This window comes from Siniperca chuatsi, linkage group LG23, assembly GCF_020085105.1.
Source record: "Siniperca chuatsi isolate FFG_IHB_CAS linkage group LG23, ASM2008510v1, whole genome shotgun sequence".
Taxonomy (NCBI): domain Eukaryota; kingdom Metazoa; phylum Chordata; class Actinopteri; order Centrarchiformes; family Sinipercidae; genus Siniperca; species Siniperca chuatsi.
In genome coordinates this window covers 5820333-5837117 of record NC_058064.1, presented here as the reverse complement: position 1 = coordinate 5837117, position 16785 = coordinate 5820333, and the positions used below count along the sequence as shown (strand labels likewise).

The 16785-nt window shown below is 39.1% G+C and overlaps 1 protein-coding gene across 5 annotated transcripts in view; it reads left to right on the top strand.

Annotated features, from left to right (window-relative positions):
* The window catches only part of syt1a (synaptotagmin Ia), a 166425-nt gene that overhangs the window by 130996 nt on the left and 18644 nt on the right, over positions 1-16785 (top strand). For 4 of the 5 annotated variants that reach the window (XM_044186688.1, XM_044186685.1, XM_044186687.1 and 1 more), the window contains 4 exons: positions 1701-1873; positions 4862-4990; positions 10784-10951; positions 12629-12796. In XM_044186688.1, coding sequence (XP_044042623.1) covers positions 1701-1873; positions 4862-4990; positions 10784-10951; positions 12629-12796 — 638 coding nt within the window. The remainder of the gene's footprint in view (positions 1-1700; positions 1874-4861; positions 4991-10783; positions 10952-12628; positions 12797-16785) is intronic. The other variant, XM_044186689.1, reaches the window with a different exon arrangement.

The following is a 16785-nucleotide window of genomic DNA, read 5'->3' as shown; positions in this document are numbered from 1 at the left end:
TTTTTGTTGGCTTGTTTGAGATAATTGATAGTTCTACTTGTCAATTCACATTGAATATGGACCTTTCTCACATTAAAATCTTGGAAAGGTCAGCAGTATCATATTCACTTTTTTCTTCAATTTCCACAAAAAATGGAAAAAGAGGATTGCATCCTTTTACAAAATAATACAGTTATCTTATAACCAGCTTTTCAACCCATATAGCCTCAGTTCTTTCAAACACCAGACATGATGGTCTAGATACTGACATAAATAAATCCATTTAACTATTTTGTCTATATTTTTCTCCATTTTTCTTTACAGTGTCTTACATATGTTGTGTTAAGTTTACTACATTGACAATGCTAGAGATGAAGTTAGAGAATGGGGGGCTGCCATCCTGGTGAACTGTGTATTATAACTCAAAGTTGACTGCTGTGATAGATTAAGAAATTAGTGAAATTTAAGGTAAAGGTATGAACAAGCCCAAACTTTATGTTGAAACATAACTTAAGTGGAAAACACATCATAGTTTAACAAATATGTCTCTCCCACCTTCCTGCAAGCAACTGAATGCACCGTCAAGGAAATGTTTTCTAAATGGACTTTGGCATAAACACACCACAATATAGTTACATTGTCCAAAGTAAAAGAAGATTTTTTTTTCTCAAAGGTTAAAAAACTTACAGAAATCCTAAAACCTACAGACTATTTGGGAAAAGTGGGAGCATAGCTTGTCTGCTCGAAGTAGGCTACATCCAAACCACCAGGCATTTTATTCTCCTAAAAATTAGCCTAAAGGTTATAACACATGACAAGCTGTGTGAGCAGTGTTTGGTTGGCTCAGTTCTCTTCACACACAAACAATATGGCTCAGCTGCGGGGTATAAAGAAATGTTTTGACAAGGACATGATTACTGGGAAATTGGTGATTTGACTGTTGGCTCACTGACAGGTGATGTAAAATTTTAGACCCTCCCCCTATTGTTCTCTAACTTCCTCTGGACTTAACTCTAAATGTCCAGGTTTAATTCAGCAGTGAGATTAGGCTTTTTTGTGGAGAAGTTCTGCCTCTGAGAAAGGTTTTTGTCTAAAACGACAATCTATCTGTAAACATTTCAAAGCCTTAAATCTTAACACAAAAGACTAATTTCATACTATAATTTTAAGGTAATATAGGTGCTGGGAGCATGTGAACAATGTGTGTCACACCCCTGTGAACCCGTTTACTGCATCACTGGCTTGTCATGGTCGTACCACTGTTAATGCCTCTCAAACACACCCTGTAAAATTACCACCGCTCTCAGTCCCACCAAGTTCTGTGTTGCCGGTGATTGCCGTGAAAGTGTCAGCTGTCTGAATCTTTTGTTTAAATGGCAAGTGGAAAATGCCAACTTCTGTTACTTCCACTAAATTGGCTGAAGCTGTGCAGTCACTTCTTGTCCTGCTAGTCAGGACCGATCGTTAGGAGTCTGCCACTTCTTGATGGACCCAGGCGCTGGCTTAGGTGCTGATCCGGTGTGCCAACTCTGCAGGCACACACATTTTCCTGCTTTTATCTCACCTGTCAGTTGGTATAATCACTTTTTGGAACTTTGGTACAAATGCTTCTTTGGCCCAGTTCACTGAAATGTTGTTTTCTTCTCTGCAAGATGCAGCAACATTTTATTTCTCCCAGAAGTTTAATCCTGTTTCCTGTTTCCTGTTTGCTCTTTCCCCAGTGCCATCATGGGCCATTGTCTCTATTGCCTTTGTGGCTATCATCCTGGTGTTGGCATGCTGCTTCTGCATCTGCAAAAAATGGATATTCAAGAAGAAAAACAAAAAGAAGGGCAAAGACAAGGGCAAAAATGCCATCAACATGATGGACGTCAAGGATGGAGCCAAAACCGAGGTAAAGACTTTGAACTATTGTTGCTTTAAATTCAGAAACAAATCCCTCCCTACATGCTAATTAATAATGCGCTTACTGCCAAAACATTTTGTTTTTTTCTGGATCCTCTGTGCATGACATTACGCTAGAAGCTGAAAATTATTTTTATTATAATTATTATAATAATAATATTATTTTATTGTCCAGAAATATGTCTTAAATATATCCTATAATGTTTAGTGTTTTTTTGTTTTTTGCCGTGTTCAACATACATATTCTTTTTATAATTTTAGTGCCTCTAATGCTGTATGGTGACAGATTTGATCGATCACATTTGCAGTAACTCCATCAACACATTAAGTGTTAACAGTATGAAAATAATTGTACTGCAAATATGGCTGTCAAAAACGTCCCTATTTTTTAATGTATTGGCTGCTACTGTACTGTATGTATTTTGTATGTAATATGCATTAATTGTTGCCAAGGAGATACATACAGTATTACTTACTATGATATTTCACCACTTAATTAAAAAAGAATTCAGTCTAATTACAGGAGAGTTAATGGAAGTCATTTAAATGGCTTCAGATTGAAGAGAGAGTATTTCAATCTCTCTTTTTTCTCCTACTTGTCGTTCCTGTGAGTGTTTTTTTTTGTCATATGAGGACCTGCTTACTTGTTGAAGAGTGTGAGTAACGTTTGCCGTGTAATGAAGTGGTATCCACCCAGAGAAATGACATCACCAAACGATAAACAAATGGGAAGGAATTTAATTAAACTCTACCTTTCAACAGTACATAATGGGAAGCCATGAAACGCTGACACGTCAAATGGAGTTAGCACACTAATTGCACCAGCGGAGCGTCATTATGCTGCCGTCCTCAGTGGAAACATGTACAAAGTGTGTTTAATTTGCTGCAACATCTCTGCTATCAGAGGTGGATCCGAATCGTAGACAGAAACCACTGACAATGTTTTCATACTTCATTTGACTTACTTATTGTAGAAGAATGCATAAATTAAGATTTAAATGTTAAAGACTCATTTATCTTCTTATGTAACAGAAAACAATGGGAAGCTTTAACAACCAGCAAGGTCAATCAAATAGCTGCAGTACAGTACATCACTCAGCTTGTTAGAGGAGAAGATTTTCTATTAATTTCCAATATCCTGACTGCCTTTGAACCATCCAGTTTTTATTTTCAAACAGCCATTAATCAAAATAAAAGACCTCAGTTATTTGTCACCCTAATAATTAATCTCTGAGATCTGTGAATCTGCCACTTCCGAGGCAAGCGGTCATTTCTCCTGGTGTGCCCAGACTCTGGTGTGTTAACTCCTGTGTGTGGTTGTTTTAATTTGTGTTTCTTCCTTCTATGTCCTCCTTATCTGTGTTGTGTCTGATGACTGTTCGGGATGGTCACTGGCGGTAGGTTCCTAATTGCTGTTGGATCTTCTTAAGCCTGCTGCTCTGATGTTTTTTTGTAGCCTCTTGACAACAACTTACTCCCGTAGAACCAAATATATGTAACTATGCATACAGTACATGTATATCTACTTTATATATGTGTGTACAACCTGCATATGCACATATATATGTATGAAGGAAACACTGGGTGCGCATTGACAAGGTTGAACCATGCTGATTTTTGTGCCAAGTGAAAGTCTCCTGCCTTTTGAATCTTCAATTTACATTTCAAACGAGTGGCGGCAAGCAAACGTAGAATGATTGAGAGGCTCTACAAGTAAATGTTCTTTTGAAACTGATGATGAAAAGGAAGCTTTTGATGAACAGTAGCATTTGCATTCACAGCTGTCAACCTAGGTGAAATAGATCACACCATTCCTGGAGCACAGATGCATAAAAAAAAGTTGGATTAACCTTAGAAAATCATAAAATACATGTTTGATAAATTAGGGGATTTTATTTCCTCAATCATTTTACCTGCTCCACATTTCCATCGTTTATGTGTCAAAGAAAACCTAAAAGACCACTCACTTTGGATTTGCTCCCAAAAGGCAGAGACCAAGTGGCTCAGTGGAAAATTTTAAAAACCAATCAGTGTTGTTCAGCCTTTTGCTTTCACATGAGCAACTTGACAAACTAATAGGAGCAGGCCCCAATGTACATTACAACCCCTTTTACCAACACCTACCTACCCACCGCTGGCATGATGCTTCTAGCTACCATCGGCATAGGGGATAACATAAAGGCTTTAGGGGTTATGATGGCAATGTGACTGTATTTCTGAGGGCGTAACAAGACTTGAGAATGGGGAATCACACAAGAGCACTGGTTTGTACAACAGAGAATGCTCTGCATGCCTAACGAAAGAGACATCTTGGAAGGCGACTTTTGACGCTGAATGAATGACCTTGAGAACTAGTCTTTGCCTCTTCAATCGCATGTTGGTCTTATAACAAACTCCTCCACCCCCACCCCTCCTCCCCCCACCAATGCCACCACCTGCTACCCTTACCTCAGTGCCAGGCTAGTGAAAGGGCAACTTCACTTCTCACTCTCTGCCACTTCAGACACTTCCCAGTTGATATGTGTTTTTGCCAGAGACTTGATCTGCCTGAAATAACATCAAGGGAATTGTCATACTGTGATCTTTTCCGGAAGCATCTCTCTCTCCTTCTTTCTGTCCTCTTGCTATGTCTCTCTACCATCCCCTCTTCTTCCTCTAATGCCTGCCCATTGCTCTCATCTCTGGCGCCATCATTTGATCTTTCCTCCCTTTAGACAGAAACACCCAGAGATTGATAGAAAAGCATCATCAGGGGACCAGGCCCGGGGCTTTAGTGCATCACAGAGCATGTCCTGGTGTTAACTGCTATGGTGTTTTAGTGCTTGCTTCCCCTGTTTCCCCCTTATACACCATAAAACAAGTGGCAGCTTTTACAGGAGTAGGTCCGCTGGCAGGACCTGGGCGGGGGAACGGCTGGCTGGGTGCTAGCACCAGCGACAAACAGGCGACACTGATTCTTGGTGGGTGTCTCCTTCAGGCCTTGAAGGATGATGAGGAGGATGCGGAGACAGGGCTGACTGAAACGGAGAAAGAGGCCGAGCCCAAGGAGGACCAGAAACTGGGCAAATTACAATACTCCCTGGATTACAATTTCACAGAGAATACGGTAAGGATCTGTTCTCCGAATCTCTCTGTGTGTGTCGTTGTTGCAAAAGGTCCTCCTTCGTAAGTATGGTCACACCCAACCTCTGAAGTGGTCCAACTTTTCATCTCTCCAGAGATTAAACAAGACCCACCCAGGTTTTGCACAATATTCTCCTTTTGTTGCATTACCACTGCTGTAAACACAGTTTGGTCACTGAAGCTTCAGAGCAATCTCACAGGGATATCATGGTGGTCGAGTTTTTGCATTCACCACTGAGTCTTGTAAAAGATGCTGTACACTATTGGGATTTAGTTCGCCTCTGAATTTGTTTCTTTCTTTCTACTTGATTGAAAACAGCCTCTGCAGATATCCATCTGCTTTATTTTTTCCAGTGACTGAGTTTTAAAAAGCAGAATGAGGGAGCACATCAACTTCCTGGCGCCAGATGTTGTGTGACAGATAATAGATGCGGTGCGTGAACACAGCACTGTCCCTCACTGGGATAGCTAGCTCCCCATTATAAACAGAACTGACAGCCTGAGATTAGACAGTAACACGCACTGCTCCTATACACACTGAGTCACACACTGGCATAGGTACATCTCCCTATTTACACACAAAAAAAACTTGAATCGGTACACAAATGTTCTCATGCCGTTTGTGTCCCCTTCACTGGTCAGGAATCAATATTTTTTAGCACTAAACCTGTGCAATATTTATCAATACACAGATTATAGAGTCAATAATGATGCTAATGAAATTCAACAATATTAGTGTTCAGTCAACCAGACCCATATTTCTTTTAGAGAAAAAATGACATTGAGTCATTTCATAAAAAAAGGGTATATGTGGACAATATTACATTTCACAGAGTTGATCTGTCATGTAGTGGGAGGCAGTGACAGGTCTCCCTTCGAGGTTCTTGATTACAATGGTAATAAGCTTCACAGTGGAGCTAAAGTGTAATGAATGGATGACAGTTTTCACGCTTTGTAACAGTGACCTCAGAGAAGCCGGGCTCGGCTCATTGCCACTCCAGCTGCCTCTGAAGTTAAAAAAGCTCACACCAGACAGACCTAAAAACCCAGGGAGGCAGTCGTTCATCTGACCCAGCTCAGCTCGGTGACAAGTCCAGAGGCACAGTGGCCGTCAGGAAATGTTTTTTTTTTAATCCTCTGTCTTTGAGGCCCATGCAATCAATGTGAGCACCATATAACTGCTTGAGGAGAACTGGCACAGGTGATTGGTTTAATGCCTTGGCTGTAGGTTCCTTTATAAAGAAGAAGGCTGTGTGTGAAATTTCCATTATTACTGAACAGATGGCAGCTCTTAAAGAGAGGATATTATGGAGAACAATGATTGTCTAGTCTTGGAGTAATTTGCAGTTATAGATGATATCTGATCACCGTTGAAGCATGAAGATGGTACTTTTCAGTGTTTCCCTTACTTTTTGATGAGCTTAAATGTCATTGTTCAAACAAGCCAATCTGGACTTCCCCTGAGTGTGATGTCACAATTGGAAGAACCAGCCCAGTATGCCTGGAAATCACGTTCATATTGGACGATTCTAAAACACACGATTTAAGGCTGGAGGAAACTCGAAATGAAATGCTAAATGTGTTGTCCAACCATGTCTAAAGTCAAAAGTGTTCTCTTGTGTATCTTCTTTGAAAGGATGCACTTGAAGGCAGGGCAAAAAGCTGGCCGTTATAGAAAAATCGCCTCCTTGAAGGCATTTGTGGTGTTGTACTCCTTTGTACATATGAAAAGTAACAAAAGTAGTTGTGTGAAGAATGAAATAGAGAGCTCAAAAGAGAAGTTCAAACCCTTCCTTCTATCACAATTCCTGCATATTTTCTCACCTCCCTAACCTGGTCAGTTGCTGCGTGAAGTGAGCGTGATTGTTGGATTCGGAAAGGTACAAATATTGTCGGACTCTGCCCCCCAATTCCGACATTTAAAAGGTTTGGAGGAAAGGGGTTTCAGACACAGTTTCAGCACTAACAATTTACACTGACACTGACAATTCAGCTAGCACTTTGAAGCACACTGATGCCACGTCTCAATACTACCAGACAAACAGCCTGTTTCAGTGCTTGTGGACCTCTGGAAACTATGTGACTTTTGGTGAAACCGAAACAAACTTATGGTAAAAAGAACCAATGAGCTACACATAGATTTGTGATACCAATTTGTCTCAAACATTTGAAAATACGCCTCGTTTAAGATACTGCCGTAAGCACTGCTAAATAATATATTGTATGGATTGCAAATGAGACTTTCTCATGATTCCCTAAAAGATCTGTCATTAAATGTGCCAAGAAAAAGGGGGAAACACTGGTTTGTGTGTGTACAGAGCCTGAGGCAAGAAGACAGGCTGAGTGGGAAAAGAAGTGCAGATTAATGTCAGGTCCTCATGGCAAAGATTCTCAGCTTTGTTTCTGTCTGTTAACCACCACAAATGGCTGCAGCCACTGGTGTTGATGATTCTGGGTTTATACACTAATGAGACAAAAGGTTTTGTAAAAGATCCAAATCACTCAGGAGAGTGACGACACAGCAACATCAGGAAAATACACAGCAAATGAACCACAAAGAGCCCTCTCAGCACAGCAGGAAGAGAATTATAATGTGATTCCTACTTTCAACATCATTACCATTTTCATTGCTCTTTTTGCAGGTCAAGAGCAGGCCTATTGCATTGTGTCCAGTCAGAAAATGTGATATTTAAACTCATTATTAAGAAGGGATGAATTTATTTTGTATGATTCATTTCCGTATTTCCCCTAGACATTTCATTTCTGAAATAACACACAAAGCCGCTTCAGTAAATATAAGTCAGGAAAAGGACTATTGGTCTTCTTTGGAAGAGTGTAAATGTGTGTGTTTGGAGTGGTCACAGCAGAGCCATGATGCATTGGGACAAAGCCCTCCAAGATAAGCTGCCAAGGGCTAAATCACCATCCTGTACCCATTCTGGTCAGCATGCTGCTCACTGGACTGAAGAGTAACACAAACAGTGAGGGGTTAGTACCAGCAGCCCTCTGCTGTGATAGGGCTCAAGTACTTAGTTAAACAGAAACACCCACACAGATGTGCAAACACACAGTTGGGGTTTTTTTTGTTTTTTTTTCTCTCAAAGGTGTGATGGTCAATAGTCTGGTGTTAAAAATAATAGGTATAATTAGTGCTGAAGTAGTAGATTATTTGATTAGCAGTAGTATAGAGTTGCGAAGTGGGAAAAGCCACTGGATCTGTATTCCCATTTCAGATTTATTCTTTCAACAATATCCTCAGTGTTGATTGACATAGGGACTTGTGAATCTCACAGATAATGTAACGATCCAAAACCTTCAAAACATTTATGTAACAGATAGTTATGCGCATCTTAATTTTAACCCTGTAAAATTGAAAATGTCTTGGAGCTTTAACCCAGCGCCATGACGTTGGTGGTTTAGAAGGCCTCACATCACCTGAAAGGGTCCTTCAATGACATGTAATGAGTTACATCTTATGGGCACATATACTGTAAGTATATTCCCATTAAAAATGTTTAAAAGTGTTTAAAAGTATTTTACATTTTGATCATATCTGTGTCATGGTTTTGGATTTGTGTTCTGTTATTTCCTGTTTTATTTTGAAATAGCCTCCTTCCCTCAAGAGTCTTTTAGTTTTGCTTTCTATCTTTGATTGTTTTCACCTGTGTCTTGATCAGTTTCACCTGTGTCTTGTTGTCTCCCTAACCTAAGTGTATTTAGTCTGTGTCCTTCCTTTGTTCTGTTGTCAGTTTGTTGTTGTATCTCTGTCAAGCGCCCTGGTTTGTTGTTCCCCTAAATTCTTTGTGTCCCTTGTACCTTTCCTGTCTGTTTGGACTGCTTACCTGCTGAGACAATTCAATTTTTTTTAGTTAATAAAATTGTTGATCTGCACCAACTCTACCTTCTAGTCTGCGTTTGGGTCCTACTCCTGCTTTCCTGCCTGCAAGAAAAAGTGAATTTAGGAAAAGCTCAGTGGACTAAGTGAAATTTGAGGAGAAAAAAAAGATATGGTTTATGCATTATTTTACTTTCAGGAGTGCTCTCTGCTTGGTTTGATTTTTGAGAAAAGGTGTTCCTAATGAGTTTTGGGAAAACCTGCCTTGAGGTGGTGTTGTGAACGTCAGCCGTGGTGTCGTACATCATGAGAAAAGATACAATTAGCTGAAGCAGCAAACTACATATCAACATTTCCAAACACTTCCTGCTCTTATCTATCTTCTAAAGCACCAGTGCCTCTTCGAGTAAAGATGGTGTGACATGCTGTGTCTGCCACAGACTGTGCTGATGGATTGGTGGAAATCAGAAGGACAGCATGCAAGGATGAATTGCTTCACTCAAATCCAAGTGTCACTTCACAGCACAGCAGTGCAAAACATGGTTACGTTTAGATTCAGGTAAATGACAGCTAGAATAATTGTACGCCTTTTATTTACTGTCTGAGGTATGTAACTATTTTGCAGTGAGTGATCTTGATAAGCTACACGCAGATGTGCAATTACAGAAGTTATATTTATGTCAAAGTGGTCCATTGAACTCATGACAGAATCTCATTTCAGTGTTTGCAGTGTGTTTTCAAGGTAATGTCAAGAAAATGTTGTGCATAACCTGGGGAGCAGTTAATTAAATGAAGATACTCCATACTTTCCATGATGCGCTCGTCTTGTGTTCACTATTGTCATGTGTGATGTTTGTGTGTAAGTGCGTACAGTATACATGTGTGTTTCGTTGGTACATTTACAGAATGTTGACGCTGTGTAATCAATACTCCCATCATTTCATGAAGACCTACTGGAATCTCACCACCATCCAATGCAGATCTGTACATGTAGTACAGTAGTACTGAGAAAGTCTTTTGTCCATTCATTGAGACCAGGGCATGATTCCTGGAAGCTACCGTACTGTTTCCATGGTCAAGAATAAACTTTGTTGCTTACCTACATCTAATTCAAGGTACATGAATTTTTGGTTTATTCACCACCTCTGACCCCCTTACCTTTTTTCATCTGAATTACAGTTGGCCAAAAAACTGTGTTCCTTTGGCTCTACCCACTTAAAAGAGCAGCTTTGCTTCTGAGAATTTCTCCAGTATTTCAAACTCCTACCTTTTGCTTTGCTTTTCCCTTCATAGTGGTGGTTATTTGCCTTAAGGAGGTCATTGTTTCCTACTTTTTTTATTTACCACTGTGTCCCTGGTAGCACCACACAGTAAACTGCTGCAGCTCCTGACAGCTGTAGAGCTCAATGGCTGAGTGCCCTAGTCAGCCTCCAGATTGCTGCTTGATGGCTGCCTGATAGGAAGTTGATTGACTGACTAGCTGGGCCTCCTGACAGGCCTTTGAGTAGAGGCTCTGACTGGCAGGTCAATCAGCCTCCCAGGTCCCCCATGGTGGTTATCAATTATCGGCCTTATGTGAAGAGAAACAGTCCCCTCATTCCTACTCTGACACATCCTGACCTTTACGAACTCTTCAGCCGCTGCCAGGCTCTGCCGAGATAACCTTCTAATAATGCAGCCATATCCCAGAAAAATGACACTGAATCATCTTTAAGCCATCATTATGAAGGAATGATTGCTAGTGATATCAAAAGACAAGACATGTCTAAAAAATCTAATGTTCCTCAAGGTCTTAGAGCAATGATTAAGAAATATTCTTAAACCAAGCTATGGTTTCTCTGTAAGTATGTTGGTGGGATGAAGGTGCAAGTTATGATAATTTGGGTTAGTGGACAGTCTGACATGCCTTCTCTCACTCTTTTAACCTTTGTCTTCCTTTAGCTCATGGTGGGGATCATCCAGGCGGCAGAGCTGCCTGCTATGGACATGGGTGGCACATCTGATCCATACGTAAAGGTCTACCTGCTGCCTGACAAGAAGAAAAAGTTTGAGACCAAGGTCCACAGGAAGACCCTTAATCCTGTCTTCAACGAGCAGTTCACCTTCAAGGTACATCTCACAAGAGTTTAATTTCAATTGCTTCCACCGAATGCTCAAAAACATTTGCTCATTTCAAGCACTTTTTTGTAGCTGGAGATCTTTTGGTTCCACTGACAATCTGATTTGCATGCAGCCATGAATGCTGGGAAGGTGTGGAGACAGCAACCAGCTGGCACATTAACAAGCTCCTGACAGAATATCTCACACACACACAGTTACACTCACAGACACACACTGAGGCGCAATGTGATTGGGATTAACACAGGCAGATGCACCGCTACACCCTGGCCTTGCCTCTGCCATAATGGATGCATGGCTGTTGCTCAGCAGTGGGGAAAGTTTTGTTATTCCCCCGACAGTGAAAAGCACAGGTGTTTGGTGTAAGTCAAGCATAATGTGATGTGATATCCATTTCAATACAAGGTTTATTTGTGTGTGGTGTTTTTTGCAATACTTAATTCCAAATCAGTGAAAATATACAGGACAGGTGATTAGAAGTGCCGTCAAGAAAAAGAGATGATTTTGTGAGATAATGTCAAGGACAAACCAGGGAGTCTTATCTTTCTCTCGCTCTTTTTTTTTGGTCTTTTTGTAACAAGTAATTTCCATTTAATAAGTTTTTTCCCAAAATTGAAGGCAATCAAAGATCACAAGTACTGCAGCGGGTTGTAGGCCTGATAACACCATTTGTCAGGGCAGGGGCTGGAAGAGTAGTTATTGATTTGGAAACAGAATCCCCCACAACATCACCATCCACCCACTCCAAAAACACACACATCTGACTCTGCTTGGCATGTAATGAACTTTACAAACATCACAAGCCCCCTATGGATATATATATACATACATATATAGATGATATATATATCAGTACTGGGAACAGCAAAGATACTGCGCAGAACCCTCAAGCTCCCAGGCTCCCAGAGGACCCGAGCTCGAAGGACGAGAAGTTTTTATATATATATATATATATATATATATATATATATATATATATATATAAAAAACTTTTGAAACAACTTATAATACAATTCTATACAACAATACCGCAAACCATGTCTTCAACAATCACCACAGTCGAATCAACGTCTCTTACAAACTCAATAAAAAATGGACATAATAAGCTTCACAAAGATAGAAGGTATTGCAGGGCTGGATTGCATTACATTCCCCAGGTGTACCTAGTAAACTGGTAACTCAGTTTAAATGGTGTTTTTTTGCGCAATAATAAAGTTAGCTAAACTTAGATCATTCATTTATACTATGTATAACATGTCTACCTTTGAACAAGCTCAGGTTTGATACCAATAGTGTTTTCCTTTCAGTAACACATCACCATCTTTAATATCACTCTTGTCAGCTGTTTGGGCTGGAGTCAGTCAGTACAGATGTGTTTATTTGAGTCCTGTCAAGAAAACTGACACTGGCATTCTCTTTGAATAAAAAGGAGCAATGAAATATATTCTGTCTACTGGTATGTGGGGTTTCTGAGCAAACCCATGAACAACCTGGATGTCAAACTGTCTTTATAAACTTATGCTAATATTAAAATAGGTCATTTTGGGTGAGCCAGCCAATTACAGCTTTTGTGTAAGAAACACTGTATATTCTAATGCCGCCTTTCATGAGACAGTATAGTACAGTTTTGAGCCCTTTATAACCTGTTTCTGTTGTCATCCTTCTCAGGTCCCCTATGTAGAGCTCGGTGGAAAGACACTGGTAATGACGGTGTACGATTTTGACCGCTTCTCCAAACATGATGCCATCGGCGACATCAAGGTGCCGATGAATAAGGTGGACTTCAGCCACGTAACAGAGGAGTGGCGGGATCTACAGAGCGCTGAGAAGGAGGAGGTAAGACTTGAAACCTGTGTGGGCAGACACACATACCAAAAGTTCAATAGAAAATGGGAAATGAGTAGGTTTGAAATCATTTAGTGACACCTGTCTCTGTGTCAAGGCTCAGATTTGTAAATCTGGTAGCTGCTTTTTCAATAATAGGACTATTTTTATTGGTGCTTGCATAAGTGATAGCGCAATAATTATTTTGCTGTGTTCAGCAAGCCATTTGTACTCGAACAACAAATGTGGTGCCATGGCGGAAGTAATCCATCTCCCCTTGAAATGTCACTTAATCAGATGTCCACACTTCCCCTCCAATTAATAGAAGTGTGACTTTCCAGGCAACAGTATTTTCATGGTAAATGTCATGCTGCCAGGAGAACCTCATTTTTAGCATTACGGCGGTTTGATTTAAAGGTTAATTATAACAGTGTCGAATAGCTGGTGGTGTTTGAGTTGAAGGGCATCACTATACTTCCTTAGCGTTTGGTCGCACAGCTGCACCTGACAATTTTACGCATAGCTTGAGACACTGGAGCGATGTTTTGCAGTGTTCAAGCTCAGTGGAGAGCAGTTGCAGAGGCAGACCATGGAAATTGCTACTTTCCACCTTCCAACTGATGAAAAGCATTGAAATGTTTTATTATGTTTCTTAATTGAATGCTCTAATCACAATGTGGCACTGAACAGTAATTTGGAATGCCAAGAAATGACAATACATTGATCAATTTGTCGTCAATGTTTTTAGATTATATGCAATGCCAGGAAATTTGCAGAACTCGTGTATGCAAGTGTCTGCCTCAGTAGCTGCAAATTACAGTACACCTGCCAAAGTGAAAAGGACTTCTTTGTCTTGGCAGCTTAACAATTGTACTTACTGATGATTTCAAACAAAACAATATTTTTCTTGAGGTTAAAAGGAAAGTTTGACAATTTGAGAAATACACTTGTTTATTTCCAAGAGTTAAAAAGAAAAAGTTACAGCGCATAACTCCCCCTAAAACCATGAATTGACATTTTTACTTTTCTGTTTGTGTAGTGGTTAAACAAAAACGGTTTGTTTGTTCAGTGGCAGCTGAAAATAACCGTTCATTTATTCACTCTTATTTCAAACACAGAGTAATATTTTTTTTTAAAGTGGATGGAGCATTTTGTTATGTTTGTCATGAAATTTGATAGACACTCATTTTACATATTCGAATGTGCGTCTCTGTATTTATTATTATGGTTATAGTTGCAGTTGAACAGGACTGCATTATATTCATAGGTGTTTCTAACGTATTTTATGCCTTTTATTAGAGAGTCAACTAAAGAGAGATGACAAGAAATGGGGGTTAGCACAGATGGGGAATAATGTGCAAATGGGGTGCCCTAGCTGGACTCAAACTGGGGATACTGCTGTTGATGGTCAACCCGAAAATACATATTTCTGCTACAGGAAATTCTTTATTTTTCTGCGTGTTTCTCTGTTTTTTCTATTTTTCTTGTGAAATACTGGATACTTTAACCTCTTCAGGTCTGAGGAGGAAAGAATCACTCTCTGGCAGAGCTGTTCACAATCCAAAGAAGTTGTGATTTTGGGTCACAACCACACCTTCATTTGTTTTAAGAGATAACAAGCGAACAAATGTAAGGACTCCGCATATCAGTCCAAAGAAAGAGCCGCTCTTTCAGGTATAAATCCTTAACAGTGAGCTCAGTGGCAGCAGAATGAATAAAATTAGAGATTTAATACTCTACCTACACACAGGTGACATAATCCTCTTTACTTTTAAGGTCAAATATGATGTAGCAAGATCTGAAAATGCCCTTTAAGTTGAAAAGGCAGCTGTTGGCCTTTTGCAGTTCTTAGAAAATATTAAAGAGCCTGGTCACTGCGTTTGACAGGCATAATTAACCGTTGTTCCTTCTCTCGCTGGCCTCCAGGGGAGCGTGTATTTGTGTTGATTAAAAACAGGCCCTCGTGATCAATGTAAGACTATTTAGTCATTGGTTTTGTAGTGCAACTGTCAGGATAGTGGATGATAAATTAAATGGGTGGGGTCAGTACAAAACACACTGCAACCATTTCCAGCACACTGATTCTGCATGAGGAAATAGGCCTTTATTGGAATTTGATGAAAGACTCCTGAAATAAGACACAGGTCGATATTCAGGTCTGGTTTTCCCCCGATTTAATAATCTCTGTTCAAAATGGCCACACATACAGCAGATGTGACCTGAACAAGAGTTATTGACTGCGTCTGCTCCTTGTGTTGATAAGGGATATGGCAGGAATACGAATCACTCTCTGTTCAGTGTGTGATAATGAGGCTATGTTGTGATTTGTGCGAACCAGTGAAGTGATTGCAGTCAGTACTTTTCCAGCGAAGTGATAAGTGACAATCAAAAGTGGGAGCCAATATTAGAAAGCATTCAAACCAAAACTGGAGACCACATCTATAGTAGAAGATTGAAAACATGCAAGGAGTTGTTGTACAATGATTGGATCTAACTCTGAAGCTATGACTCAGAGATGCAGTGTGATATGAAGCATTGCATTGACATACTGTGTCTTTTTTGACACTTGTTATAGGTTTCAATTTATGTACTTTGTAACTTAAATGTGTATATATATATATGTCTGTGTGTGTGTGTGTGTGTGTGTGTGTGTATATATCAAATCCCTTTTTCTATCTATTTAATTTTAATCTTGATTGTTAATGCTTTTTGATTGAAGCACTTTGATAACGTTCCATGTATATACCACTTGTGGAGTAGAGTTATATGAAATACATGGATATATAAGATATCATTTTCATATAATAGATAAATTGAAAGAGCCAGTTCAGAAATTAAATTAATTAATTATAAATTATAGTATAACTACAGAGTACATTTGAAAAGTTGTGTGCAATGTATGTTTTTGTAACATGTAATGTCAATCTTCTATTGTTTCTGTCATTAGTTAGTAGCACTAACAGGCCATAATTGTAATATTTCTAGTTACTTTAATTTGAATCTAATTAAGTTGATTGATAATTCATCGTTTTATTTATTCAATAAAATTCTGGAGGTTGACATAAAAGAAGGTATTCTACATTACAAGCCTCCTACAGCTGAGTTTCTCACTTCAAAAATAAAAATGGCAGTTGGAGTAACAGAGCAGTGTGTTTGTTGTGTTTCGTCTTTTCTGTACTTCAGAATTTTGAAATGATTTTTCCATTTATACAATAAGACAGCAGACAGCTGGCTCACATGATGACTAACCTTGTTAACAGGTTGTCCTGCAAACGGATCAGCAGACCATTTTGAATGTACAATTTATTAGGAAATATTTGTGTATGCATATTTGGATCCAAAAAACATTGTCTACATTAATTTTCATTAATTTTTAATTTCATTACTGTGATCTGCATATGTTCTGGGCAGTCACTATAATGTAAATAAACACTTATCATAAAAACTGCTTATTAGACATACACTGTTCAGTATTTGTTACTTATTTCATAACAAGAGTACAGTAGACTTTCTTGGAGCAGTATTTGTGATGTTCCTGATGAACAAAGATCAATGTTAGTAACGGTCATCATTGTATCTTCCAGTAGGATTCTGTCTAAATGATCAGAAAATCTAATCACATTGATGCAAAGACACTTTTCCATTGTTCAGTGTTCCTTTCTTTCATTTCAAATCAATAATGGAAATGTTTCTGCCCAAACAAACATTTCTACTGCAGTTCATATAATGATTTGTTACACTTGCTACAAGAAAGAGAAATTTAAGTCCATGTGATATGTATTATGGTCACTAAATCACATAACTCCAAATAATGCTTAGTCCTATACTGAAGTATTTTTGTTTTATAGTTCTACACTCACCACTGAATTATGTATGCTGAACTTTCCGTGCCTATTCTACACTAAAAACATAAAAATGTATGTACTTAAAGCAATTACAAAAACATTTATCTATCACATACGTAAATTTTATGCATATATGCACCCTCATTCAAACTGAAC